The sequence below is a fragment of the Ambystoma mexicanum genome, chromosome 5p (assembly GCF_040938575.1).
Source record: "Ambystoma mexicanum isolate Mex_15411 chromosome 5p, UKY_AmexF1_1, whole genome shotgun sequence".
NCBI lineage: Eukaryota > Metazoa > Chordata > Amphibia > Caudata > Ambystomatidae > Ambystoma > Ambystoma mexicanum.
Genome location: NC_090930.1, coordinates 1,209,727,957 through 1,209,754,704, shown reverse-complemented (window position 1 = coordinate 1,209,754,704; position 26,748 = coordinate 1,209,727,957). Strand labels below are relative to the sequence as shown.

The 26,748-nt window shown below is 47.4% G+C and overlaps 1 protein-coding gene across 2 annotated transcripts in view; it reads left to right on the top strand.

Moving 5' to 3' along the window:
- Window positions 1-26,748, top strand: part of KDSR (3-ketodihydrosphingosine reductase) — a 738,731-nt gene that overhangs the window by 207,804 nt on the left and 504,179 nt on the right. For both annotated transcript variants that reach the window (XM_069613690.1, XM_069613691.1), the window contains exon 4: window positions 12,145-12,210. In XM_069613690.1, coding sequence (XP_069469791.1) covers window positions 12,145-12,210 — 66 coding nt within the window. The remainder of the gene's footprint in view (window positions 1-12,144; window positions 12,211-26,748) is intronic.

Genomic DNA, 26,748 nt, shown 5'->3' with positions numbered 1-26,748 from the left:
GCTCTCGAGCGTTAGTGCTATTTTTTCACGTTTTTTCTCAAAAACTTCGTTTTTTCGGTCAAAAGAGCCTCAAGCTCCACCGACTCTCCATCCGATCAACGGGGACCCGTGTCAGATTCGTCTGCGCCCCTCAAGGGTGAAGATTTCGTCGAGCTACGCTTTTGGAGGACTCCAGAAGTTTCTCAGGCCCGGACATGGCCCAGGAGAAGGGATGCTCGACGCCCGGAAAGCTGTTCAGGGTCTGCCCTGGATGCCAGCTGCAGAACGTCTTTAAGGAGGACGAACACTCCTTTTGTCTCTACTGCTTACATGAGGACAAGACGCACGTGGAGAAGGACTGTGCGTTTTGCGGCAACATGTCGGAGCGGACCATGAAGGACCGCCATCAACGTCTCGCCAACTGGCTGGAAGGGAAGAGCCCGTCAGGCGAGAAGAAGAAGAAGAAATCCGAGCGGTCTTCTAAGACCTTTGAGGACGCCCCGGCGACGGGGGTCCAACACAAGGCAAAGCACCGCCAGTCCGCTGGCACCGGGAGCGCCGAACGGTCGGGCTCTACGGGCGCCAGGCAGGGCGCACCCTCCCCGGCACCATCAACCACGAGCCAACGCTCTGGGTCGGGTAAGAGGAAGGCCGAGCACCCGGCGAAGCTCCTGGAGAGGCCCCGGTCGAGCTCGAAGGCCCCATCGGAGGGGGAGCGAGGCAGTGTCCCCCCCCTCAAGGATAAGGCGGTGAGCGCACCTAAGGTGGTGAAGGCCTTAATCCATCCGGCCAAGCCCTCTATCGAAACTGTCGCGGCGGCCCTGGCTCAGCCTGTGGGGGCTACACCAGTGGTGGCGACCTCGGGGCTCAGAGTCTCCCTGCCACCTCGGAGGGAGTCCTCTTTTGTGCCCATCGATAAGGCCCCCGTGAAATCCCCCGTGGGGAAGAAAAAGGGGGGGGCAGGGCGTCGTCGTAGATTCGGCCTCAACCTCGGAGGAGGAGCTGGTCGAAGTCTTAAGCCACGGCCTCGGCGTGGAAGAAGACCGGCCCGTCGGGATGGATCCCGACGCAGGTGACGACGACATCATCGAGGGTACCGACGGGGCCCCTGATCGCCCGTCGGATTCCCCTCTGCCAGCGCCGCGAGACAACTCGGCGGCCATTTTGTTGGCTATACAGTCCTTATGCTCAGAGATAAGGACGAGACTACCGTTGCCGACGGAACCTCTCCCGTCGGGGGACCCAGAACCCGGACCTTCTGGTGTTCCCCCTACCAAGAAAAGAAGGATCCACCCTCCGCCTCCTTTTCAGCTGTCGCGCCCCTTCCAGCCCTCCTCCCCGTCCACCCGAGGGGATGATACGGGGACTGACACGGCAGCGACGGGTACGGACGACGAGGTATACGACGAGGATGTACCGTCGTCGCCTCCCACCAGGGCTTCTCCGCCCGACGAGATTGGATCGTTCCACTCCATGATCACCAGGGCATCCGAGCTTTTCCAACTCTGCCCTGAGGAGAAGAAGAAGGAAGGTTTCCTTTATCAGCGGCGCGAGGCCAAGAGGAAGACGGTCCTCTCAGTGCCTCTATTGGACGACATTTGGGATGAGGGCCTCACCCTCCTCAAGAACCCTTCCACGACGCCAGCTAGAAGAGACCGGTACGAGAAGAAGTACCGGGTCCCGGACACGGCCCCCCTGTGCCTCCGGGCACAGCCTACCCCGGACTCCGTCGTCTCCGCGGCGGCCAGGAAAAAAGCAGGGGGGGGGGTGCGGCCTCCACATCGACTTCCCCACCGGACGGCGAGGGAAAGAAATTGGACGCTATGGGACGCAGAGTCATCTCGTCTGCGGCGACGACGATTAAAGCGGCCAACGCCTTGGCTATCGTGGCCCGCTACGACAGGGAGCTCTGGTACAAACTGGCTCCCCTACTGGACTTCTTGCCGGACGACAAGAGGGCAGAGGCCCTGGAGATCCTGCAGGAAGGTGAGGTGGCTTCGGACCACGCCATTACCGTTGCGACGGACATCGCCGACACTGGGTTCCGCCAGTTGGGCAACGGCATTTGCCTTAGGCGGCGTGGATGGCTCAAGGCTACGGACTTCCGTCAAGACGTTCAGACCAGAGTCCTGGACATGCCCTTCGATGGGAACAACCTGTTTGGGAAAACAGTGGACGATTCCCTTCAGGCCATTAAAGCGGACACCGAGACGGCCCGGGCCCTTGGAGTTCTGCAACAACGACGGACGCCCTTTCGGAGCAGCGGAGGCAAGGGCGCCTCCAAAAGTTCTGGCGGCGGTTTCTCCACCTACCGTCAAGCGGCCCGCTCGTCGTCTCAGGAGGCCTACAGAGGACGAGGCAAGTCTGGCGGACCCCGCCGTCGTCGCCAAGGAGGTCAAGGCGGCAAAGCCTTGTCGAAGCAGGATTGAACCGACCGTGGGGTCGGGCCCCCACCGAAGCACCCCGGTGGGAGGCCGGCTGGCGAGATTCGTCAGCGTGTGGGAGTCCATCTCCACCGACCGTTGGGTGCTGGACGCCTTGGCCCGGGGCCACGCGCTCGAATTTCAAAGAAGGTGTCCGCGCGTCCCCCCCGTGGCCAGGAAAGAACTTCACGTCCCTCAACTTCTCCTGGAGGTAAAGGCGATGCTGAGGAAGGGCGCCATCGAACTCGTCCCAAAGAGACTTCGGGGCTCCGGAGTTTACTCGAGATACTTCCTCGTGAAGAAGAAGACGGGGGGATGGCGCCCCATCCTGGACCTGCGACGTCTGAACAAGTTCATCAAGGCGCAAAAGTTCCGGATGGTCACCCTCCAGCACGTCCTGGGTCAGCTGGAGGAAGGAGACTTCCTGTCGTCGTTGGATTTGGAGGATGCCTACTTCCATATTCCCATCCTAAAGGGGCACCGAAAATTCCTCAGGTTTGTGGTCCAAGGGCGTCACTACCAGTTCAAAGCCCTCCCCTTCGGACTACGGTCGGCCCCCAGGGTATTCACCAAGTGCCTTGCACCGGTGGCGGCGCAGCTGCGCCGCGAGGGGATCCACGTCTACCCCTACCTGGACGACTGGCTCATCCGAGCCAAGACGAGGGAGCTCGCCCTGGATCACACGGCAAGGACCGTCCGACTTCTCACGGACCTGGGATTCTCCGTGAACTACGCCAAGTCTCACCTGGTACCCGCGCAAAACGCACTGTTTCTGGGAGCGAAGCTCGACACAGTGTCTCTTCTGGCCTCCCCGTCGGAGGAAAGGACCAGGTCCATCCTGGGCAAGGTACAGCGGATGTTGGTTTCCGACGCGGCCAAGGTGAGGTCCATCAAGTCCCTCCTCGGAATGATGTCTTCCTGCATCTACCTCATTCCCATGTGCAGGCTCCGGATGCGCCCGTTGCAGGAGTTCCTGGACGCGCGCTGGATCCAAACGACGGGCAGCTTCGAGGAGAGGATCACACTCGACGAGAGTTTCCGCCGAGCGGTCCGGTGGTGGGGCAACCGCACGCATCTGACGGCGGGCATGGACTTCCAGACCCCAGACCACCAGGAGACAGTGACCACCGATGCCTCCCTGGAAGGGTGGGGAGCGCACACCGAAAATCTGCACGCGAGAGGCCTTTGGCTCCCGACGGAGAAGTCCCTCCATATCAACGTCCTGGAGCTCCGTGCAGATTTCTGGGCCCTCAGGTCCTTCCTTCCGTCCCTCAAGGGCAAGGTGGTGAGGATCTTCACCGACAACACCACCACCATGTTTTACATCAGGAAACAGGGCGGAACCAGGTCCCCAGCGCTGTCCAAGGAGGCGCAGGACCTGTGGCATTGGGCCGTCGCCCAAAGGATGTTTCTGGTGCCGTTTCATCTGGCAGGGATAAAAAACACCATCGCCGACTCACTCAGCAGGGAGCTGCGCTCGTGCCACGAGTGGGAACTACGGCAGGATCTAGTGGATCGCCTCTTCCGACGGTGGGGCACACCCCAGATCGACCTGTTCGCGACGGCGACGAACTCCAAGTGCCGAAGGTTCGCCAGCAGGTTTCCCCAGGCGAGGAGCATGGGCGATGCCTTCTCTTTCCCCTGGGAGGGCCTGTTCCTCTACGCGTTCCCTCCTTTGCCACTGCTAATCCGGCTTGTCAACCAGCTCAAGAGGTCACGGTGCAGGATGATCCTCGTCGCACCTGCGTGGCCGAGGCAGATATGGTTCCCGGACCTTCTGGACTGGTCAGCGTCCCCGCCAATCAAGCTGCCGGTGGACGCGGATCTTCTCTCCAGGGAAGGAGGCGCCATCCTCCACCACGACCCGAAATCGCTGAACTTGCAGGCCTGGCTCCTGCAGCGCTAGAGTTTGGAGGATACGACATACCGGCCGACTGCAGAGAGGTTCTTGCAAAGGCCAGGGCGTCCTCGACTCTTAAATGCTACGGACACAAATGGAAGAGGTTCTCTGTCTGGTGCCACGCACAGAAGATTAACCCTCTACGGATTACGGCTCCCCAGGTACTGCCATACCTGCTGACGCTGGCCAAAGCTGGACTGGCACACGCGTCCATCAAGATTCATCTTGCTGCGATCTCCCGATACACCAGAACCACGGGCCGGACGTCCTTGTGGTCTCATCGTCTGGTGAAAGAGTTCATGAAGGGACTGTTCAGATCGTTCCCGCCGGTGAAGGCTCCGGCCCCGGCGTGGGAGCTCAACGTGGTGCTGACCAAGCTCATGGGACCTCCGTTCGAGCCTCTGCACTCGGCCCCGTTGAAGTTTCTGTCGTGGAAAGCAGCGTTTCTTGTGGCCATCACCTCCGCACGACGGGTTGGAGAGATCCAGGCCCTTTCATGCAAGGCCCCGTACTTGACTTTTCACGACACGAGGGTAGTGCTCAGGAGGCACCCCTCCTTCATGCCCAAGGTACCGTCGGACTTCCATCTCAACGAACCCTTGGTGTTGCCTGTGTTCTTCCCGTCGCCTTCGTCGCCGGCTGAGAGGACTTTGCACTCGCTGGATGTGGCTAGAGCGCTGAAGTTCTACGTGGACCGCACAAAGTGTTTTCGGAAGACGTCACAACTCTTTGTGAACTTTGGACCTGTCAATCAGGGGAAGGCTCTCTCGAAGGCTTCCATTTCCAGATGGCTCTCCGGCTGTATCATGTACTGTCATCGGTTGGCAAACCGACCGCTGCCTGGCTGTCCGAGAGCCCATTCCACCAGAGCGATCGCAGCTACCACGGCGTTCCTTTCTGGTGTGCCCCTGCTGGACATATGCAGGGCTGCTACGTGGAGGTCGACGCACACCTTCACGAAATTCTACTGCGTCGATCGGGATTCCAGGGAGGAGTCCAGGGTCGGCCAAGCAGTGCTGCGCAACCTGTTCGCCTGAGGTGAGCCTGGTGAGGAGGTAAGATGCTTAATGTTGAGTTGGATGTACTGCTTAATGTTGAGCCTTTGCCACCTCCCGTGGTTGTGCATGTGTGTACTGCTATGTATTCTTTATTCATGAGCATGTGAATCCATGCCAGACCCCATGCTGGAGAAGGAACAAGTTACTTACCTGTAACTGTTGTTCTCCAGCATGGGTCTGGCATGGATTCACATGCGAACCCTCCCGCCTACCCCTCTGCGGCTCTTCACTTGGTCATACTGCCACTTCACGTGCTTCCAAATCTGAAGATGGCTGCCAGAGGCGGTGCTTAGGTAGAGGGCAGTCATTGGCTGTGGTCAGTATGACGCAGAGTCCAGTGATTGGATATTACTACGAAAGACAGATCAGAAACGAAACTGATACTGGTTTTTTCTTTACCGAGGATTCCCAGCCTGACGACGGGGAATATTCATGAGCATGTGAATCCATGCCAGACCCATGCTGGAGAACAACAGTTACAGGTAAGTAACTTGTTCCTTCAGGGGTCCAGTCAGCGTCTTTAACCAATTGCTTGAAGCGGGTCACATAAGTCAACATATCTTGGTTTCCCCGCTGGAATTCCAGTAATTTTTCTTGGGCGGAATACACCTGTTCTGGTCGATCGAACATGGCCTTAAGGGCAGTTACAAATTTGTCATAGTTGTCAAGTAACAAATCCCCCGAGGATACCAAAGGGGTTGCCCAAGCCAGTGCATTGCCAGATAGGTGAGAGATCATGAATCCCACCTTAGCCCTGGAAGTGGAAAAATAGTAGGATTGATGGTACAATTAACCAGGCATGAATCGAGGAAGGAGCGTAATGCTTTAGATTGCCATCATATTTGTCCACAATGCCTCCTACAGATGCACTTCCCTGATATGCCGAATCCATGGACAGAACAAGTTGTTTTAAGGCTGCATTCTCAGCGTTGAGGTTCTGAACCTCGATAGACCGTTCCTGCATTCCTCTCATTCGGTCTTGTACAGCAGCCTCCATTGTGGGAACAGTATTAGGTTGTTGGCGTCTCAAACTGTCAGAAACCGAGTCCTCGGATTCTTGACTCACCTGTTTGTTTCTTGTCTTTGTCCTGGTGTTTACAGGCTTCTTTTTCTTGGAGGTGCGGGTCTTGTAAAGGTACGGGCGTGTTTCCGCTGAAGCCAGTCTGCAGGCAGGTAGTGAGTGTTGAAGTCCGAGGCTCCTGCCTGCGGGGTAGACGTGGAGTCGGAATGTGTTCACGTTCCAGGATCCAGGAGAGGTCTAGGACAAGGGAAGACTAAACTGGGAATGGCCGAAAAACCGCTAAGGCAGAGGTAGCGGGCCGCTCGGGAAGGGATGCCAGGAAGGGAGCAAGGAAGAGTTCAGGAAATTATGCCTTATTGGGAACGAAGGCAAAACGAGGACAAGGAAGTTAGAGACACCACTTGCCGGGACGAGGGGTACAGACAAGCGTCGTGTTGAGACGTGCTGGGCCGCAGGGGCGTGTATTTTCAAGAAAGCATGAGACAGGATCAGAAAGCCTAGACCGTGCAGTTCCACGGCGTCGGCCATGTTGGGAGGGATCGAGTTGCAATAGTCCATGTCTAAGGGACCAGACCGTCCAGAAAGGTCGAAATCGCTGATTCATGACACATTGTATCTCCACAGCACTCCACATAAGGTGGGGTGTGCTGGCTCACTATATAAAATGTCAAGGGGATGGGAATCCCACTTTACTTCTTGAACAGTAGTTCACCCAAGAGATAACATTAAAATAAATGAAAAAGGGAAGCCCAAAGGGGCAACCCAGCCTAAGCCCAAAAGTTATACATCCATACACACACTATGGAGAGACATAAAAAAAAAAGGTCACCCATAAAAAGAGTAAAAGGCTAGGTGAGCGGGGGTACCTGCCACCTGTGTCCCGAGGTGACATCTAACCCTTGTTACCTCCATTGAAAGATTTGCATGCCACCTATGTCTTTTGTGTTACCTTTGCATATTGTGTTGCCCATATATATATACACATTTGTGCATTCCTTGCTGTCGCACTTCCCAGACGTTTTGTCTGGGACCCAAGGTGACATTGCTTCAATGTCACCTTTAGCGGCATGTTCCATTTATTTAATTTCTCTGTTTACTTTTCTTTATTTATCTAGCATGTTGTTCACAGTATTTTTTCTATTTCCATGATTTTTTTGTCATTGGATATTGTGCACTTTACAATTCCTGATTTACCCCCATTAGGTGACACAATTACTTGCTTTGCATTTTAGGGGCTTACAAACCGCGTTTGCAGAGCTTTTAGGAAGTCACCCGCATTGCGCCTCTTCCCAGACGCGATGCGGTCACGTGGTTATTTAGATAACCCGTTTCTTAGCAACGCCACAACACGACGATGCATTGCAGCGTTCGGACGGCTTTCTTTTCGGCCGCGCTGCATATACAGGTACTGCATTAGATCTAGATCACTGTAGGCCATTTGCCTCATCCCAATCCATGTAGCCCTGTGTTCATTCTACTTTTGTGCTTTTAGAAAGCTGTTTTGACCTCTGTCCTCCAATGGACTTCGTGTGTTATTGACATCAACACGCCTGACAAAGCTACATTGGCTACACACCATAGTAGAGGTACCATTTGTCTCCTGATTTCCTATTCTATATAATGTTTCCCATTCGCTTTCCATTTACTGCATTTTTTCTGTTATGTTTATATTTCAACGCTTGTTTGAACATTCTACAATCTGGTATGTGCTTCAATTTCCTTTCTTTTGTTAATCTACAAATGTGTACGTGTATTATGTGTTCACATTGTTACAAATCAGACTTGCCCTGATGAAGGAGTCTGTATACTCCGAAATGCATTGGCATAGTAAGTTGATACTTACCACGTGATATGTAGCTGCATCCTCACTAAGACTGAATTAGTGTTTTGTTCTCAACAACATTTTTTGGATAAACTATTATTCAATTCATCACTTACTTGGATTTGGTTTTGATTACCATTTTTGAAATTGGATACAAGTAGTTCCGATTGTATACAGGAATCAATCTGCAGAAAGTCTTACTAATTCCATAACCCATGTTTGGGTACAACGGAGAGCGGCTGTGTGACTAAGTTGGCCATACTTAGTCTCTTTCTCCACGGGGGAAAAAGATTCCCACTCGCCTAGGCGCAAAGGAAAATAATCATCAGGTCCAAGCAAAATGTTCTGAGGTTGACACAGGTCAGGAAGATTTATCACCAACATTAACATCTAACCTAACAGGCGACCAACTCCAAGTGCCAGAAGTTTGTCAGCTTCCTTCAGCCGAGGGGTTTGAGGGGATGCCTACTCGTTCCTGTGGGAGGGGATCTTCCTGTACACCTCTGATCCCTCTCCTGCTACGTGTGATCAATACACTCAAACAATGTTATTGCAGGATGATACTCATTGCTCCGATGTGACCTTGGCAGATATAGTACCCGTACCTGCCCTGTCTGCGGCTCAGTCCATCCAATTGCCACCACTTTCCGGCCTTCCCTCCAGAGAAGATGGAACAATAATGCATCACTACCCATCGTCGCTAAGCCTCGTGGCCTGGCAGACATCATTCCCTGCCGCTGTAGTGAAAGAAGATCCTTGCCAAGGCCAGCGCTTCCTCTACTTTGTGCAACGCACACAAATGGAAACACTTCAGTGTATTGCGGGGCTCGGAAGATTACACCTCTATGCATCACAGCTCTGCAGCTCCTTCCGTACCTGCTTTCGCTGGCTAAGGCTGGTCTGGCTTATGCCTCTATCAGAGTGCACCTGACGGCCTTATCCAAGTACACCTGTAAACATGGCAAGCCCTCCCTTTGGTCCCACAGGCTCATCAAGGCTCCTGCTCCAGCTTGGGAGCTCAAAGTGGAGTTGACTAAGATCACAGGGCCTCCGTTCGAACCATTGCAACAGGCCTCTCTGAAGTTGCTCTCATGGAAGACTGCTTTCCTAGTGGCCATCACCTCAGCCAGGCGGGTCGGGGAGATTCAAGCCCTCTCCTGCAAGCAACCATATTTGTCATTCTACGTGGCGAAGGTGGTACTATGGACGCACCCCACCTCTAAATCGAAGGTATCTGAATTCCATCTCACTGAGCCTTTGGTTCTGCCAGTCTTCTTCCCAAGCCCTTCTTCGCCCGCTGAAAGGGCGTTGCATTCGCTAGATGTTTTTCGTGCCTTGAAGTTTTATGTGACAATTACAAAGGGTTTTCGGAAGACATCTCAATTCTTTGTAGACTTTGGACCTGTGAATCATGGTAAGACCCTGCCTAAGGCTTCCATATCCAGGTGACTCTGCGGCTGCATCATGCGCTGTCATTGTCTGGCCAACAGACTGCTACCAGGCCGGCGGAGAGCCCACTCTACCAGAGCCATCGCAGCAACAATAGCATTTCTCTCTGGTGTTCCTCCTGCTCGATATCTGCGGCGTGGCTACATGGATGTCCACCCACACCTTCATGAGATTCAACTGCGTCGACAGGGATTCCAGGGAGGTATCCCTTGTCGGCCAAGCGGTGCTGCACAACTTGTTTGCCCGAGTCTGTTCAATGTTAAGTGTATTGTTTCTGTTGAGCCTTGCCACCCCCCATCGTTGTGTAGATGTACTGCTATTCAATCGTATTAATGAGCATGTGAATCCATGCCAGACCCCATGCTGGAGAAGGAACAAGTTACTTAGCTCTAACTCCTGTTCTCCAGCATGGATTTGCATGCAAACCCACCCTCTCTGGCTCTTTTTGGTTCATACTCCCACTTTACGTGCTCTACCAAATATGAAAATGGCCACCAGGGGTGGCGCTTAGGAGACCACGGTTTTTGGATGGGCCAGTTCGACCCAAAGGACAGCGATTGGTTATAGAGGAGAAATGCGGTTTTCAGTCTAAAGCAAACTGCTTTTCTTTTTTGCCCATGATTCCCAGCCTGACAGTGAATATATGAGTATGTGATGTGAATCCATGCCAGACCCATGCTGGAGAACAGGAGTTACAGGTAAGTTCTTCCTTCCTCCTAGACACAATAAAATTGATACTACTCTTTCTGACCTTCCCAGACAGAACACTGGCTATCATCTCCTTGTCATGTCAAGAATAGACTGTCGAAGGCATATACCTCAGAATGCTGGACAACCTTACCAAAAAACTGCAGTGAAAACAAAATGCTGCAGCAAGAATACTCCTCAGAATCGCTAAGAGAGACCACATTACACCGGCACTAAGATCACAACACTGGCTACTAGTGAGAAAAAGTATTACTTAAAAACCCTCTGCCTAATCCACACAGCAATCCAAGACCAAGGGACAGAGTTCATGCAAGAAAAAGTCTTCATCTATAGTCTGAAACGAACCATGCAATCCAGGAATGAGACATGCCTTGAAACCCAAAAATACTCTAAAATTAGATATGGTTGATCAGCCTTCTCAGGCATGTCCACTCGGGAACTCCCTTGCCAAAAAAATATGTACAATAGAAAATCATCTAACCTTCAGGAAAATCGTAAAAACCTGGTTCATTAATTTATTGTCCTAAAAGTGAGAACACAGTTGAAAAACGCACAACCTCAATATAAGTTATGGGACCACTTTGGGCCTCCTGGATTAAGTAAACACATCCGGGCAGGTCCATAGAAAGAAAACCTAACACTGCTTAAGACTGGATAAGGCATCTCAGTCTAAACCAAGCAACCTATGCAACTCCAGCATAAGGTTCTCCGACTCCTACCACTAACCCTAATAGAACAGTCCATATTTCTGCAAACTCAACACACATACTAAATACAACACTCGCACATGATTACCACAGCACCGACACAAACATTCTATTCTTCCAGTCACCTCCAATCACTCCCTCACGAATGTTTTCTTTTTGCATCTTTTTGCAGCCCCGGGGAACTTAAGTGGTCCAGGAAATTTCTTTAGTAAGCATATTGTCATCTCGGAGGACCTTTTTGAGGCTGTTGAGTGGCGAGTTTGTGATGAGTGCAGAGGCAGCACTTGATTGTGTTTTTTTTTTGCTTTGTCAAAGTATCTTTATACTTTGTATTCCTGCATCTTATTTTTTTTTTATCATGCAGTTTGTTTTGCTTAGTTGAATAATTATTTGTTGCTCGGGTCTTCTCTTTGTTTGGGGCTGCATCCGTTTGATGCTAACCTCTAGATTGATTTTGTTCTGCTCTGACAAGTGGAGGGAATTCTGTTTTCTAGAATTGTCTCAGTACCTTGTGTAGATGGGGTCAAGTGTCAGCTAGACCTGCTACTCTGTCTGAGGCAGAAGCAGCACTCCCCAGCCTTTGCTGATCTACATTTGAAGTTTCTGGTGTTTGGGGTTTAGATTTATGCCTTGTGTTTGTGAAAGTTCTGTTGTAAAAATCAAACTCTCGTGAAAATGTTGCTTTGTAAAATCACTTTGCCTGAAACGGAGTCTGATTACATTCCCTGCCCGTTGCCAGGACATAGTTAAAAGACAAAAAGGAGGACATAAAAGGCACCTGTTTGCGGTTTCTTTATTTCGATTAGTGGGACCGAATATCACACTGAGGAAATAAAAATTGTTTTAGGGTTGTTTCCGTAGGAAAAACCAAATGTGCTCACGGAATTTATCTGCATGATTTTTATTTTCTTTTTTCTCTCCTTAAGGGGGCACAGTTGTGTTAGAGGCCACGTTGCATTACCTATTTACTGTTTCATTGATTGCCTGCAGTTTAGATTTGTGCCTGAATGCTGCAAGACGTTCTGCTCTGCAATGTCATAGGGTTGATCTCCCTCATGTATGCTTGTCTTCTACTAGGTTGCGCTCTGCATATCCGTGGATGTAGCTAAAGACTATGGACAAGTTGAAAGTGTCATGAAACAGGTAAGTCCAATTTTGGAACTTTCTGTGACTGGTTTGCTGGTGGATGGATATGGTCATCTTTTTGTACATCACATTTATTTTCTTTTTACTTTATTCAGTATATTGTGTAGTAGTCCAACTGTCATTACTCCAGGTTTTAAGAACTGCAGCTCTTCTATATTTATTTGTAAAATAAATGGATTTAGGCTTTGAGTAAAAGCCAGTTTCTGAAGGCCTTACATAGGCAGTAGATTAAATTAAGAATGCTAGAACCTTGTGTTATATTCAGTCCTGCCTGCAAGGATGTCCTACTCCAGAGCCGATGGTGTGCATACCAACTCGCTGGCGGGTGACATGCAGCTAAGCAGCTTCTCTGACCCTAAGGCTACATCATGCAGTAGTCTTGACATGCCCTGTGTTAGGACAGTTTTTCTGAATTCCAATCAAAGGCTTGGTAAAACCATACAACTGAGGTAGTACACAACTCCACTCTTAGTATAAGGCTGTATGTAACACCTGAGGATTTGGTAGCATGGACAGAGCAGTGGGCGTGGGTGAACACAGTAAACGCCCCAAAAGCTTTACTGAAATCACACAGGCCTAAGGTAAGTAAATACCCCAGCCAACACAGTACCTCAGCACAGAAGAAGAGTTGCAGCAGGAAAACCTCAGGATCTGCAGCCGAAAACCTGGTCCATGAATTGCTTTGTCATGAAGACTGATTGAACTGTGCTTTGACATGAGTACCCGTGATCTTTTTTGCTAATCCATATTTGGTTCACTTATCTTTTGCCTTAGTGAGGCTTCACCAAGGATTCTACTCTGTGTAATATGGGAAGCCTTAAGCCTCTAAGGGTGGAATGCCCAAACTTTACCCCCTGTTTTTCCGCACAAGTAATACTGCCCGTTTTACTATCTGTACCCAGGGGAAAATCGCCCACGCACTTGTCAGTCTTTTTTAATTAGGGTGCATGCCTCCTCTCTGCACAGAGCCCCTTTGTGGCAATTGTGTGTCAGTAACTCTGAAGGAGCTCTGCTGCTAAACTTGACTTCCTTTGTGCGAGAGGAAACAAATGTGACCATCTATCAGGGGGAACAAATTCCAGTTGCCAGCTACTAGCCAGGCATAAAAGGCATTTGCTACCTCATGTCTATACATACATGCAGCTCACCATTTCTTACTTGTCAACAGTCCATTGTAACTAGCCAATGGCTAGTGAGTGCAAATTTTGCACCCTGCATTTATGGTATTGGCTACCTTGAGCCCAGGAAGCCGGAGTCCAAGACCAGATCTGGCAAGTGCATGAATAGACTGTCTCAATAGAAGGTTGACCATATCCTGGTTATTTGCATGGGAAAGTTTGAATGTGGCAACTGTGATGAATCCAATGGAGTATTCCCAGATTCCCTGGCGGTGCCCTCCTCCCATGTGGCCAGGGGACGGCGGCGGCTACCTGATCCTGACTTTGGGGGCAGCTATACGATGGAGGATCACATGGGAGGAGACAATGTCATGACTTCATTGGACAAGACGCTGAATCTCCTTCTTTCCCATGAGGAAGACCCTCTAATACCAAAGACCCTCATGGCATACTGCTAATTGCTTGTTCCCCCTTGAAGAAAAGAAACCTCTTCTTCCTTTCTTTTTGGTCAAGTGCCTGACTACGACACAAACACACACAAATTCAACGCAACATCTTTTTTTCCAAAGTACTTTTTTGTAAAATCAGCAAGAAGAACTGTTCAGTAACTTCTATAGACTTCATCTCCCAGAATTCTCCAAGTACTGAGAAGAGGAGGATGCAGGAGTTCGAACAAAAGCTGAGGTGCAGTCAGATTGTTTTTGTAAGGCACCTCTGCAGGGGACATTTAAACATGGCGAGCACACTATTTGAGAAGGCAGTGCAAGAGTAGACCTTGGCTCCTATCCCTGAACCCAGAGACGCAACTATCATGTACCGGTGTGGCAGAGGAGGCTGCCGCGTGAGAGGGAGAGATGCTGTACGAGAGACAGAAGTGCTGTGGAGATGCTGGAAGCCACGGGCAAGGCCCTGGGCGTTCAGCAAGTCAAGAAGGTGGTGGTCTCCATTCCAGGAGCTGCAGGAAAGCGGGCTTGTGAACGTGGAGCCGCGACGGAAGCCGGCAGAATGTCTATGCCTTCCAGTTTGGAAAGTGGGTGAAAACAGCACTCTGTAACAGTGCGAACGGGACCGGAGATGCTGGACAAAGCACTTTAGTCTTCCCAGCGCCAGTGTGGACCCCGGGGGTGTTCTGGCAACCGCGCCAACAGCAGTTTCAACCTAATATCATTGAAGAGTTGTTTGAAGAATTATTTTAATGCAAAAAAGGCAAAGTACAACCACCCAATGAACTATAAATACTTAAAGTACAAATGTGGGGCACATTTTGAAACCTTAGCACAAAGCTAATACAAAATCAAGAACAATACGTACAGGATTGGTAACACAAAGAACTAAAACACATGTGAAGTCCTGACAAACAAGATACCAGGCAACTGATTATATATATATATATATATCTATCTATCCTGGCAAGTGAATATACTAGGCAAATGAGTTCCATACAGTGAAGTCCTGGCAGGCGAGTACACCAGGTACTGGGCATTGCATAAGGGAACCTGGCAGGAGAGTATGCCAGGCAATGTGCAAGCCCCAGAAATGTTAAAGAAACACCATGTTGGCTGAACCAAGGAAAGATTGTTGTTTGTTGTTTTAATCAAGGAGAATTTTGCATTAAAACAAGACGGTCACAGAAGTTATTGTTTAAACGTGAACATGGAGAAGCAAAGCAGGAGACAAAGGAACTGTTAGTTAAAAGAAACTGTTTTCACTCTACGTAAGAATGCAGGGGAAAGGATCCATCCTCTTGAACCAAGGTTCTTCCGCTTTGGAGAACATTTTGGTTAAAACTATTTTTACTAGTTGTGAACACTTTTTGCCAGTTTCAAGTTGAACATCTTTTCCTTACTCATTTGTAATGTGGTGTTTGTAGTGTGAGGGTCAGGATAGGATGTTTTGGACACAAGGATGGCTTTTCAGCTATTGACTTCCCAACAGTTTGATTTTGTAGATGGGGAAACGCCTCCCAAGACAGGTCAGAGAGGCATTTTCCCAACCCTTATTCATTTAATAAATATATTTAAAAAACCATGACAACCCTGTGTCCGGATCTTATTTCTGGCCCTTCACACAACCCCACGGTTTGGCTGGTTCCAAATGTTTGAAACATACACTTTAGTTTAGTTTAGCTCTTCTTTCAATATCCCTCACCTAAACTTTGCCAATCGCTGGGCTGAGTACCCAAGCAACTTCATACCAAAAACAATGTTCTGTGGAGACTTTGCTGTGGTATTCTGCCCAGAATCACAGCTTGAAGGCAAAGTGTTGCTGGTTCCTGTAGATGCCAGCCATATCAACTGACCACAGGGACTACCCAGGTCGAATTTCTTAAAGTCTCCTCTGATCAAAAATGATTTGATTGCCCTATATAGTTAGACGTGCGACTAACTGGGTGGCTACGGTTACAAAATACTACCTTAATACAAGACACCTTCATGCAAGATCCTTGGAACTCTGAGTAACCCTGGGCTCACCTAATGTTAATAGTTGGGCCCCCGTCTGCCGGCCACCTGCCTACTGGACATGCGCCATCTGCTACCCAAAGAGCTGCACTGTAAACCAACATTCGCTCACCTTTGTCTCCAAACCAGCAATGATTCCTGTGACTGAAGTCTTCCTTCCTGTGGGGAAACATTTTTCCATTGTTTAACTTGAGTCTTTTGACAGCAGTGACCTTTTGACTTCCAAAACTATTTTTAAATGTGTTAACATCTTCCAGTTGCTTCCCTAGAACCACATATGTTTGCCTGTTATCTGCTGCATGGACTTATATGGGAGAATTGATTCCCATTAGTACAAACCGACTTTGGGATTTTTGTGGGCAGGCTTTACCCATAGCAGTCTGTCGTGGGTGGGTGTGTGTGTATACATCTATCTTAAGGGTAGCAATGGTTCCAACCACAAGATGGACCAAAATCACTTTGTTGGTAGCAACGGCAGAGCAGCCTTGGCTTTACTCTAGGGAGGGCTGTAGGCGGATAGATTGGTACCGTTATTCCCAAGAGATAACCCAACATAATGCACTATACAGGCATACTCAAGAACTAAATGTAAAAGTCAAAATGCATTTGTTTGTGGTGGGATTTGTGGTGAAGCTTTGTTCCTTATACAATTCCACACAGTCTCACCATTCTGCACCAACCTTTGAATAGTTACCTGTTGGGACCATCCAGACATTATTGGCTACATGACATCTGGACATCCCACCCATTTCCCTGGATTTCAGCAGCTTAACACATGAGACAGTTGGCTGAAATTGGCGAGATGTCCGTGTTGTTGTAGAAGGACCGGTCCCAACCCGAGGAATAAAACTCGAGGTCCAGGCACTGGAGGCACAGTTTCCAAGATATTTGCACGGCAACGAACTGCGCCACGCAAGTGTGATGCGACAGGTGGAGAGAGAGCACAGAATGTCCCAGTATGCAGAAGCACACCAACTCTCGCCTCGCCCCCACCCCTAACTTCTTCTCCGGGGTTTGCCAGCCACATGTGTCCATTCTCAGTGCAGTTTACTTCAGGGTGCAAAGCACATTACGTGAAATGGAACAGCGTCCTACAGGATCAGCGGTATGTCTGTTTACAGAACCCGTACAGAAAATGGTTACTTATACACTATAACTGAACTATACAATAAGTTACCTGAAGTTCAAATAAGTACTGTGGCTCGAACACAACATACAGCAACAGTGAATATATAAAAAACTTAACTGGGCCTTAAAGCAGACGCATCCCTACCCATAGCTATAATGAATTACCTATATCTGTAAGGAACCTCCTTTTATTATAATGTTATGGGTGAGGAAAAAAAGGGCTTAATGAGTGGACAATAAGTACATACACAATCGTAAAGCACTGTGCTGGCACACAGGTTAAACCTCTAAAACGTTGCAGGACACATACACCTAAAAGGGAACATGTTTGGCACATATTCCTTATTGCATAGAGGGAGTGAAGGTATTATAACAATCACAAAATGGGACTAGAGGACCACCCAAAATCCAGTGCAATTAGAAACATGGTACTGGGCCTCTCCAGTTCACCAGAAAATGCACTTTTAAATGCTGTAAAAATAATCTGTATTAGAGTGCCCATTTTTAAGAGCTAAGAAAAGAGCGAAATGCAGTGAAGCATTACTTTAAATTCTCTAATAAGTAACTGGGACCTTCTGAAGTCACTTTTTGATGGAGAAATGCAGAATCCCAGGAAACATCATGGAAACCTATCACAATCAAGGTAACTGCCAATTTTCAGTTAATTTGGAGGAGTTCAAAAGTTTGCACAAGTTTTTTACATTGAAAACACTGGGGCAAATCCCAGAGGTAACCCGTTATGGGATAAAGTTGGGTAAATGCCAGTTTCTCCCCACAGAAGCATCCAATTCCAGGGAACACCAGAGGAAACTGCCCCAAGAATAGCTGTGCTGCAGGTTCAATACCCAGTCTTAGGAGAGGCATGAATGCAGAGCAGTACTTTGACCAATATGAGCCAACAGTAATCTGCATTAAGGTGGGGGAGCTGAAAGAACCCCACAATTCTTCAACTCTCGGCTGTGGGGGGGGGGGGTGACTATACCAAGGGATATGAGAACCCCAGTTGTGTCCACCATGCACTCCTATTTTGGGCTATTAATTGTTTTCAGTAGAATTTAAACAGCCAAATAATGCTTTTAGAAAACTTAAGGTGCAGGGGAGATAACAGTCAACCTTGGCATATGGGTTGTAAGATATATGCAAACCAAATAAGTTCCAAATGGAGGAACTCCCGTCCCCTGCACACTTTCACAAGCTCATAGAATGAGCCAAACTGTTAATGTACATTTAATGCACTCAGTGAGTGTATTGAGACTAAACAATACTTATACAATTCTATAGTCAATACAACATCATTGTATAGTGTTCAATGATAAATCTCAACACATAAAGTGAAGATTTTTTCAGTATTTTTATTTTTCAATAATTCATAGGTGGCCCAACCCGTTTCGAGAAATTCATCTCTTCTTCAGAGGTATATTCAACAAAATTAATCGCATCTAAAAAGAAATGTTCAAAAAAACAAATAATTACCAATTTTGGTAAGAGATTGTCTATAGGCATTCATGGTTAAATATATTCAAAATTGTTCTAAACAAGAAATCAATCAATGTTACATTTTTATATACACTTTCCATTACACAAGATCAAGTATTCACTGAGTTGTTCAACATCGCAGGTGTTTTAGTCTAAATCATCACCGAAACTGTCAAATGATTTGAGAGTGGTCTTCTAATTTCAATCCAAGCGATAAATGTTGTACATGCTGCTGTATACAGTAAAAAGACTGTGTCCTGACTGATACTATTGCATTCATTTTCATAATTCTTTCTACTTATGCCCTAATTGGGTCGTACTTATAGTATCCATGCTGGCGTGATGTGACCTCTTCATTGTAGATAAGTTACCAATGGCAGTACTAGTAAAGTTCGAAAATTACTCATGTTTGAGCCTTGAGTCTAAAGTATTGTTAAAATACAAAGATTCTGAGTTAAAAAACCTAGATATTAATTGGGAAGTTGCAAATATTATGCGGAAAGGAGTAATGAAGTAAAAATTCTTACCCTTGTGATATAAAAAGGTTGTAGCCAATAAGGTAAGTGGTCATTTTATCAGTCCGGATTTCAAAGGAGTATCACAAGTGGGAATGCGTCTGTTAGAAAGCCCGTTGCTTTAGCCCAGCAGACTCCCAACCTCATGGTGCCTGGTCCATGACCATTTTTCAGGGAGGCAGAACAACAAAGGCCCAGAAACTGTACCAAGATGGAACAAGCAGTACAATCAGTAAGGAGGATAAATCCGAGGACAAAGCGAAGCCCATGAAGGGATTCCTTAAGTAAAGAAAAAATGTGGGTGCAATGACGAAGGAGTCGGGGTCCAGTCAGTGTGACCAATCCACGCCTTAGGCTACTGCAGCCCATCTTCTCCAGCACCCTTCAACAATTGCAGTTCAAAAGGGAGTAATGCACAGACCTCTAATAAACTCATTTGCCCAATGACTGGACTCCAGTCACACAGGAGGCAGGCACTGTGATTGCCATCTGGCAAGTGTGTAGTAATCTTAGCTTTTAAAGAATGTGTTTTAATAGTAAACTGATTCAGGTAATTCTGATTTGCATAATTTTATCTCATAAAGGTGGTCTGCTAAACAGACACGTCTTTCATCAAACTTAATGTCAAATGCATAGTGTACACCTGTGCTCTGCTGCATCAGTGTCCGTATCAGGAGCACTTGCTCTCCAGTGGCACAGAGCAAGTTCAAAGTTGACAGCTGAGTGATGAGTCACTTCAGCACAGAGACTGCATTTAAAATATGCACCTCTTGTCTGCACTGTTGCCAGAATCAAATGTGATTCTTATGGGATGAGAAGTTGTAAGGACAAAGTACAATAAAAGAATGATGTGAGACAATTGTTTTACACACTAAGTGATGTGTACCTCACTGATGCCTACATAAAGATGTTAATATATATATATGCACCTCTGTTCCAAACCTACATAAATGTGATTAATTTTCCATCCTGTTGGCAGTTTAATCTTTAAACCTAAGCCATACCCGAGTTGGGGTATGGTGGCTGATAGTTCACATAATTATCAAAGCCACATCTGATCTGTATCATACATGTGTCAACACTGTGAGCCCAGGCCAACCATGGACAGGCTGTGTGCATTCTGCGTAGACTGGCTTTCTCTGCTGCACTCAGCAAGATCTTAGCCAGCAAGGATTGCTTCTTTGATCCTTTGTGAGGCCGGATAAGACCGTTCTCCATCAGGACAGCCCCTCAGCAGGAGCTGTCTGGCAAACAGAATTCAAAGTGCACACCATAAACAAAAGGACTAGCCTCACACCTGGGTGATCCATACCAAAGAAACATTGATTCCATGGGCCTGAGAAGGGGGTGGGATAAGTGTAGTCTGAGGAAGCTCAGCACAGTTGGGGAAGTATTCCACCATCTTGTTTCTCTCAAACTTTTCTTCCTTCCTGTCTCCTAAACTTCCTTTATCACAAAGCACTTTAGTTGTGATGCAGGAAGGCAAAGACCACCTGTCACAAAGACCGGTTTTGATCCCCTTAAAGTATACTTGCTTTTGTCCAATTGCCTCTGGCCTTTTAACTACAAAAGAGGGTGTCTCCCACTCTGCCTTTGGTTCACTTATGAATGGACCATTCAGGCCTCAAGTAAGAGGTGTTTTAGAACTCTTTTGGGAGGATTGATCTTTCCAATTAATCTACCATTGAGGTGAAGGAGTGCTCTAAAGCAGAGGCAAACTCTGCTCCTTACGCACTCCCCAGGCCACTTTTGGCAACACTGAGACCCAGGACCTGCCACGTTGCACTAAACATCACTGGGTTCAGAGGGCAGAACCTGAACGGACTCAACATGCCCCTTCAGCAGGTCTCGCAGCATCTAGAGGGCCCGATCTAGCAGGATCCCTGTTCTGCAGTGTCTACATTTGAACTGTGCCCCACCTAACGCACTAGACCCAGAGGGACCCACGGGTGCTGCCTTTGGCACTACATTGAACTTTGACCCACTGCTGTTGTGCCGCCATCTAACTCCCTCGCCACCACATTGAGTCAAACAGATGAAGGGCTCTGCTTGGGACAAACTACCAGCTTCCTGCTGCGGAGAAACTCAAACTTCCACTTCTTAAAATTTTGCTTTGGATCATCGATGCCACCGCTTTGAACTGCTGGACCTAGACTCTTACCGCTGGAGCATTGTCATTGTTGTACCAACCCAGAGGTAATCATCTCAAGCCGAATCGACAATTCGTACCGACCCAGGAGCGGCCAGTCGCTCTGCATGACCAGAACGTCGTACTCTAACCAAAAAAAACTCCCACTTAGAACTGACGTGGTTTGCCACTTTACCCAGTACGACTTGACACACCCAAACCTGGTTTGACCCACACGGGAGTACACGGTGAAACTTGGTTCGGCTCGTTTGAACTGCTGAGCATAGGATTGAGTTAAGTATTCATTTTGCAGAGTTACTCTCCTGTTTTTGGTTCTGCTCAGCAATGGCTAACAATATAATTTGAGTAATATATTGTGTGGACATTACCTAGTGTATGCTTATAAATAGTTTTTTTTATACCTTCTAAACACCCTGCTCCTTTCCTGAGAGTTGCCCCGGCTACTCCGCCATGTTTTTCCTAATGGGAGAATCGGGTATACGTGAGAGCATGGGGGGCGGTAGCCCTGTTCCCTATATGTGGGTAGACTGAACTCATGCACTTTACATGTGTAAAGAGAAGAGTCCTCGTAACAAAATGTACAACAAAATCTTTTGAAACTCAAATTGACTGGTAAATCAAAATATTTGAACCCTTCTAACGGTAATGGCATTCGTCACATCCTTATTACTACGGTAGCAATCCTAAACAAGGGACACACATCCTATCTACATTGAATATGAAGGCCGTTGATGCTGCACCAGAGTTCCTGTTGCAGCAATGGAGTTCAAATGTACAATTTTTAAATGTTCACTTTATTATAGCTTGGAATTAAATTGGCATAGACATAACATTAAATTATATAACTAATTGTACTGAAGACAATTGGGTTTTAAATCATTTTGCATAGCCCATCATTAATTACTGCCTATTGTAGGACTTCTCTTTCCCATTCTAACTCCACTATAAGTTTATTTTGGCTGGCTTTTTGAGGTGGGGCATTCCATGCAATAGAGGTAATTGTCAGCATTTTAGTAAGCAAATAATTCGGTTCATTTCAGCTTTTGTGTGGGAAATTAAGGACTTGGGAGATTCGTAAATTGCGATTCAAAATGGCTTCCAGCAATTTTGAACCCTGCTGTTAAGGTCCCTGATAAAGTCAAGCCTTTCAGGTACCAGCTTTCACCTTTCATACGCCATGGTAACCTTAGCGCTTGTATAGACTCAACAGGAAGTTAGTCTATCATAGGAATCGTTAGGAGCGCTGGACCAGCTTTGGATTGGCGAAGTTGGATACTGGTCATGATGCTGTTCGTTCCCCCAATTTTGACTGTCAGGCACAGTGCTCGAGAACTTCACTTTGGAAACGCTTGGAATCTTTCTCACTTTGGAAACGCTTGGAATCTTTCCAACGGCAATAAGAGCACGTAGATACCTTCAGCTGTTCGACTACTAGCTATCAACGCTCAGATCCTTTCAAAGTGACAGGTCAATGGTGCTGTGCTCTACTGTACGGTGTGTGGTCTACTGTGCTCAAACTGTCCAATGATGAAGAGAAGGATCTTTCAAACAAGGACTCCTGTGGAGTTGCTGGTAATGCTGGTGTGCCGAAGATGAGAATAATTGCAGGATCTGGGAGCCATCCTGTTCTTTGATGCATGATCAGTCCCAGGTGGTACACTGTCCAGCAGAGTCAGTTCAGGTAAGAGGTGGACTCCTCATAGTCCCAACTTTACTTTTGCATTACTTTGTTATAGATTTATCTAGCTTCCAGTCATAAAGTAGAGTGGCTCTCTTGTTATCTGGACATCCAGTGTCTATTTCGTCTGTCTCTTCGTGCCCTATGCACGAGGGCTTGCGACTTGGTTGTGGTTGCTGAGATAGGGAACAGAAATGCTTGTTCCTTTGTTCCATGTGGTCTTCAAAAATCCAGTGTCCACAGATAATCGGCAGAACTTCTGTCAGAACAGTTAGTGCTGGAACCAGCTGAGCTTCCTCGCTAATCTTTAGGTTGTTGCCTTCTTTGGTGCTTCGAGGCTCGTCTCCAGATTGGACAAGTGTCACGGATGGCACTGAAAAACACTGTCTTTGTAACAATTCAAGGGTTTTTCATTACTAATCTCATCCTTTCTTCCCACCCTAGGGTGTGTATGTGCAGGGTAAAGACTTTAAAAGGGGGCTAAGCCAAGCCCACTTTCTCCGCGTGGTCTAGGGGACCTTTGATTTGAGAATGCAAGCTTGTCGTCTGACTCTGCCATGTCTGCAGCGTGGGATTCCGCTCTCCTCTGGAGTGCGGCTGCAGCAGGGTTCTCTCGTGGTAGGTGCGCTGCCGAGATCTGGTCTCTGTGGGGCTGTGCCTGTGTTTTCCGGCTCTTCTATCCTGTTCAGAGCGTGGAGTACTGATATTGGTTCTTTCGTTTGGCCTTCTCTGTTGTGTCTCAAGGTCGCTCTGGGGTTTCCTGAAAGTAAAAATAAAAACTAGGGACAGAAATGTGGGGCCCTCTTTGCTGGGTTTGCCCTCAAGGCTAAGGCTGGCTCTGAATGCCACCCTGCACTGTCCTCTGCTCATGGCGAGAGGTTCTTAAAACCCTTTTGACAAGGTCAAGAACTTTGTCTCACAAGTTTAAGAATGCTGATGCTAGGGTTATATAGAGGCTGAGTAGGTTATTTTGTTTCCAATCACAGGATGGTATTGATTTGTTCATTCTGCTTTTTCGGGAGAATTTTCATTTTCTGTGCTAATGCCCTTTAACCTGAGACACCCCCAGAACTTTTGCTTTGATTTTAAACTCTTGAGCGAGTGGAACTTTTTGCCACTTACTCATTCTTTTTCTCTGAAGGGTATTTTTATTTTTACTGTTTTATGGAGTCTGTAAACTCCATGTGTTTAATACAGGCATCTGCTTTTTACTTTGCGACACCCAGCACCCTATGTGCAGTGTCTTTGAAAAGTCCCTTGGACCTCTATTTATGATTAAATGTATTTTACTGTGAGAACTACAGTTCCCAAGAATAGTGGGAACTTTTATCTTGCTTAGCTTTTCTTGTGTGGGTCCAGCACACACCACCTTATTTGGGGTGCCGGTGGGTTACATTGTAACTCCTTATCCCATTCCTCATGTAACTTTTTCTTACACTGACTAACTTAAACGGCTGGTGGCAGTGGTTTCTTTTTTACTACCTTTTGTGTAGGTTACTAGCAGGCTGATTTGTGAGATGCAGTACAGCACCCATGGGTGACAATTTTCTCAAAATGGCCATAGTCTACTTTTTTCACCATTTTTCATTTCAGTTCCTTCTGGGCTTTTCTTCTATCCTTTAGAGAAGATTTGAGTCCTTTGTGAGTTTTTCCTTTGGTGGGCTTCAGCCCCAAAGCCTACCCAGGCTCCAGTGTGTCTGGGAATGTAGGAACGGAGGGAGGAGCCTGAAGCTTCATTTTCCTTTGTAGGTATGCCTCGCTGAAACCAGTTCTAACAGGGCGGCTGGCTTTCCTTGAGGACAGCCAACCTCCAGGTGGTTAACAGCTCTGAGTGTGAATTAATGGGCTCCAGCATAAAAGGTGAGGATTTTGTGAAGCCTTGCAGCTGTGCTGACCTCGTTATCACATCGATGGGGAAGACCAGCCAAGTATGGATGGTGGTACCAACTACCTGCATTTTGGGCCATTCCCCTACTTGCTGCAACTTTCCTGGGCTGCAGAATCCCAATACCTAGGGTACCTGGACGATTATCGATTGCATCATCTTCCGAAGATCGAACCCGGCTGAAACTTTGCTGGCATCCGTGTGGACTTCCAGAGGCAGGAATTGTTAATCAAAAGCCCCCTCACCAGAGTTCAGGACCGAGTAATCAAAGCAAATCCAACCAGCAATGTTTGTTTCTTCTTGGTGCTAAGAAAAAGCAGCAAAACCACGAAGAGCCACTGGAGTGAGCTGAATCCATTGTTGCCGACCCCTTCGCCCGAGTGCTGCCGTAGAAGCCCGCCAGAGGTCCCCCCTTTTGTCACCACGACCAAGTAGCAGGACTCTGGGTCTGCAACGTTGCATCAAGAAGGAAGCCAGCTAGAATTTCGTCTTCACTTTCGAGGTTCTGTGGGGTTTGGGTTGTAATTGCCATGTGCCATTTTGAGTGCTTCCTGGCTTGGGGGTGGGGGGGAGAGTGCAGTTTTCTTCAATTGAGAGTTGACCTTAACTCTTTAGTGCAGGCTGTGCACGATCAGGTAGGCTCCCCTTGAGCTCCTATGTTTCTTCAAGAACCACTGAGTGGTTAACTAACTTTTCCTCTGGAGATCTTCATCAGAACTGGAACTGTCCATTTGACTTTGACTGTGCTGTTTTCCCAAGGTACATAATGGACTGTCAAAGTAGGAATATTACTACTGTAAAAGTTATTTAGAATGTCTATATACAAACTAGATTTGATTGTGAAGATGAATGGTAAAATGCTGTGTTAGTGATATACACATAGCGCATTTTTGTGTAGACATTTCTCCTATTTGCACAAAAAAACTTTTGTTCACAAAAATATATGTCTTATTGTTCAAAAATGATGTATTTTATGAAATTGTAACAGAATACAGAACACACTCTCTGGTCCTCAGCATGCACTTTTTGAAACATATATTGAATTTTTCAGCACATAGGGTATCCTCTCTGATTAGTATATATTGAACTCACCCCAGATGCCCATGTAGGGGTCCTTACCTTTGTTTTTGGGTTTGGCTGTTTTCCCAAAGGTCCATTTTTTGATCCTAATGGCTTTGGCATTGCTGGTGCCTCCATAGGTTTTAATTGTGAACACTTTTACTGCTTGGAAACAGACTGCATACATCCCTCTGGGAGAGTGTACTTATCATTTACAGTTGCTAAAGTGTGTTCTGCCTGACTTTGAAACCTTCCCTGCCATCTCAATTGTGCAAAGGTGATATATAGAAGTGCTGATACTGACCTTAATTGACGTCTCTGTGTGCTGGATATGTAAAGCATAGAAAGTTACTCACCTGCATTATTTTCTCTTATTTAATTCGATTCCATTTCACAGTGAATGTTATTGTTGGTTGCTGCATTTTAGATTTGCCTGTGTGCCTTGTTTATATATAAATAAATATATCTTAATATAACTTAAAGTAAGTAAGTGTTTACTTGGATACCTGGGTGAACTGATTTAATTGTACTGCGCTACAGCTCACATAACTCCCTCCTAAGATAAGCCTGGCTGCTCAGCCACTCTACCAACTTGTGTAGCACAAGCCTATAATTAAGAGTTGGGTCCCTAATACTAAGAGGTAAGTCTTACGACGTCCCAAACGAGCTTGAATTTAGAAAAACCTACCTAACGCTCACTTTTAGGCACCACCGATTTACTGGGATTATACCACCTTCACCTTTGTTTGGCTTTTTCCCAGGCATGGATTAAGACTGGATTCCAGACATTATTCACAAACTGGTCAGAGACTTCACTTGACCGACAGCTATTGTGCTTCAGAGTGGAGGTGTAAACAAGTGTAAATTATCACAACTGGCAGTGTGACCGAGATCAGACAAGAAGGCTAAACCAGGTATGTGCAGCAGTTCTGCAACCCTCCTTACTCCCCACCAGCGTGCCTATTGGGGGACCTTCTACATTTAAACTCTGGGCAGCTGTCCAACCGGGAACAGCCAGCTGAGTCACATTTGTGACATCACTCTTGGTTTAGGATGTGTATTGGGCCC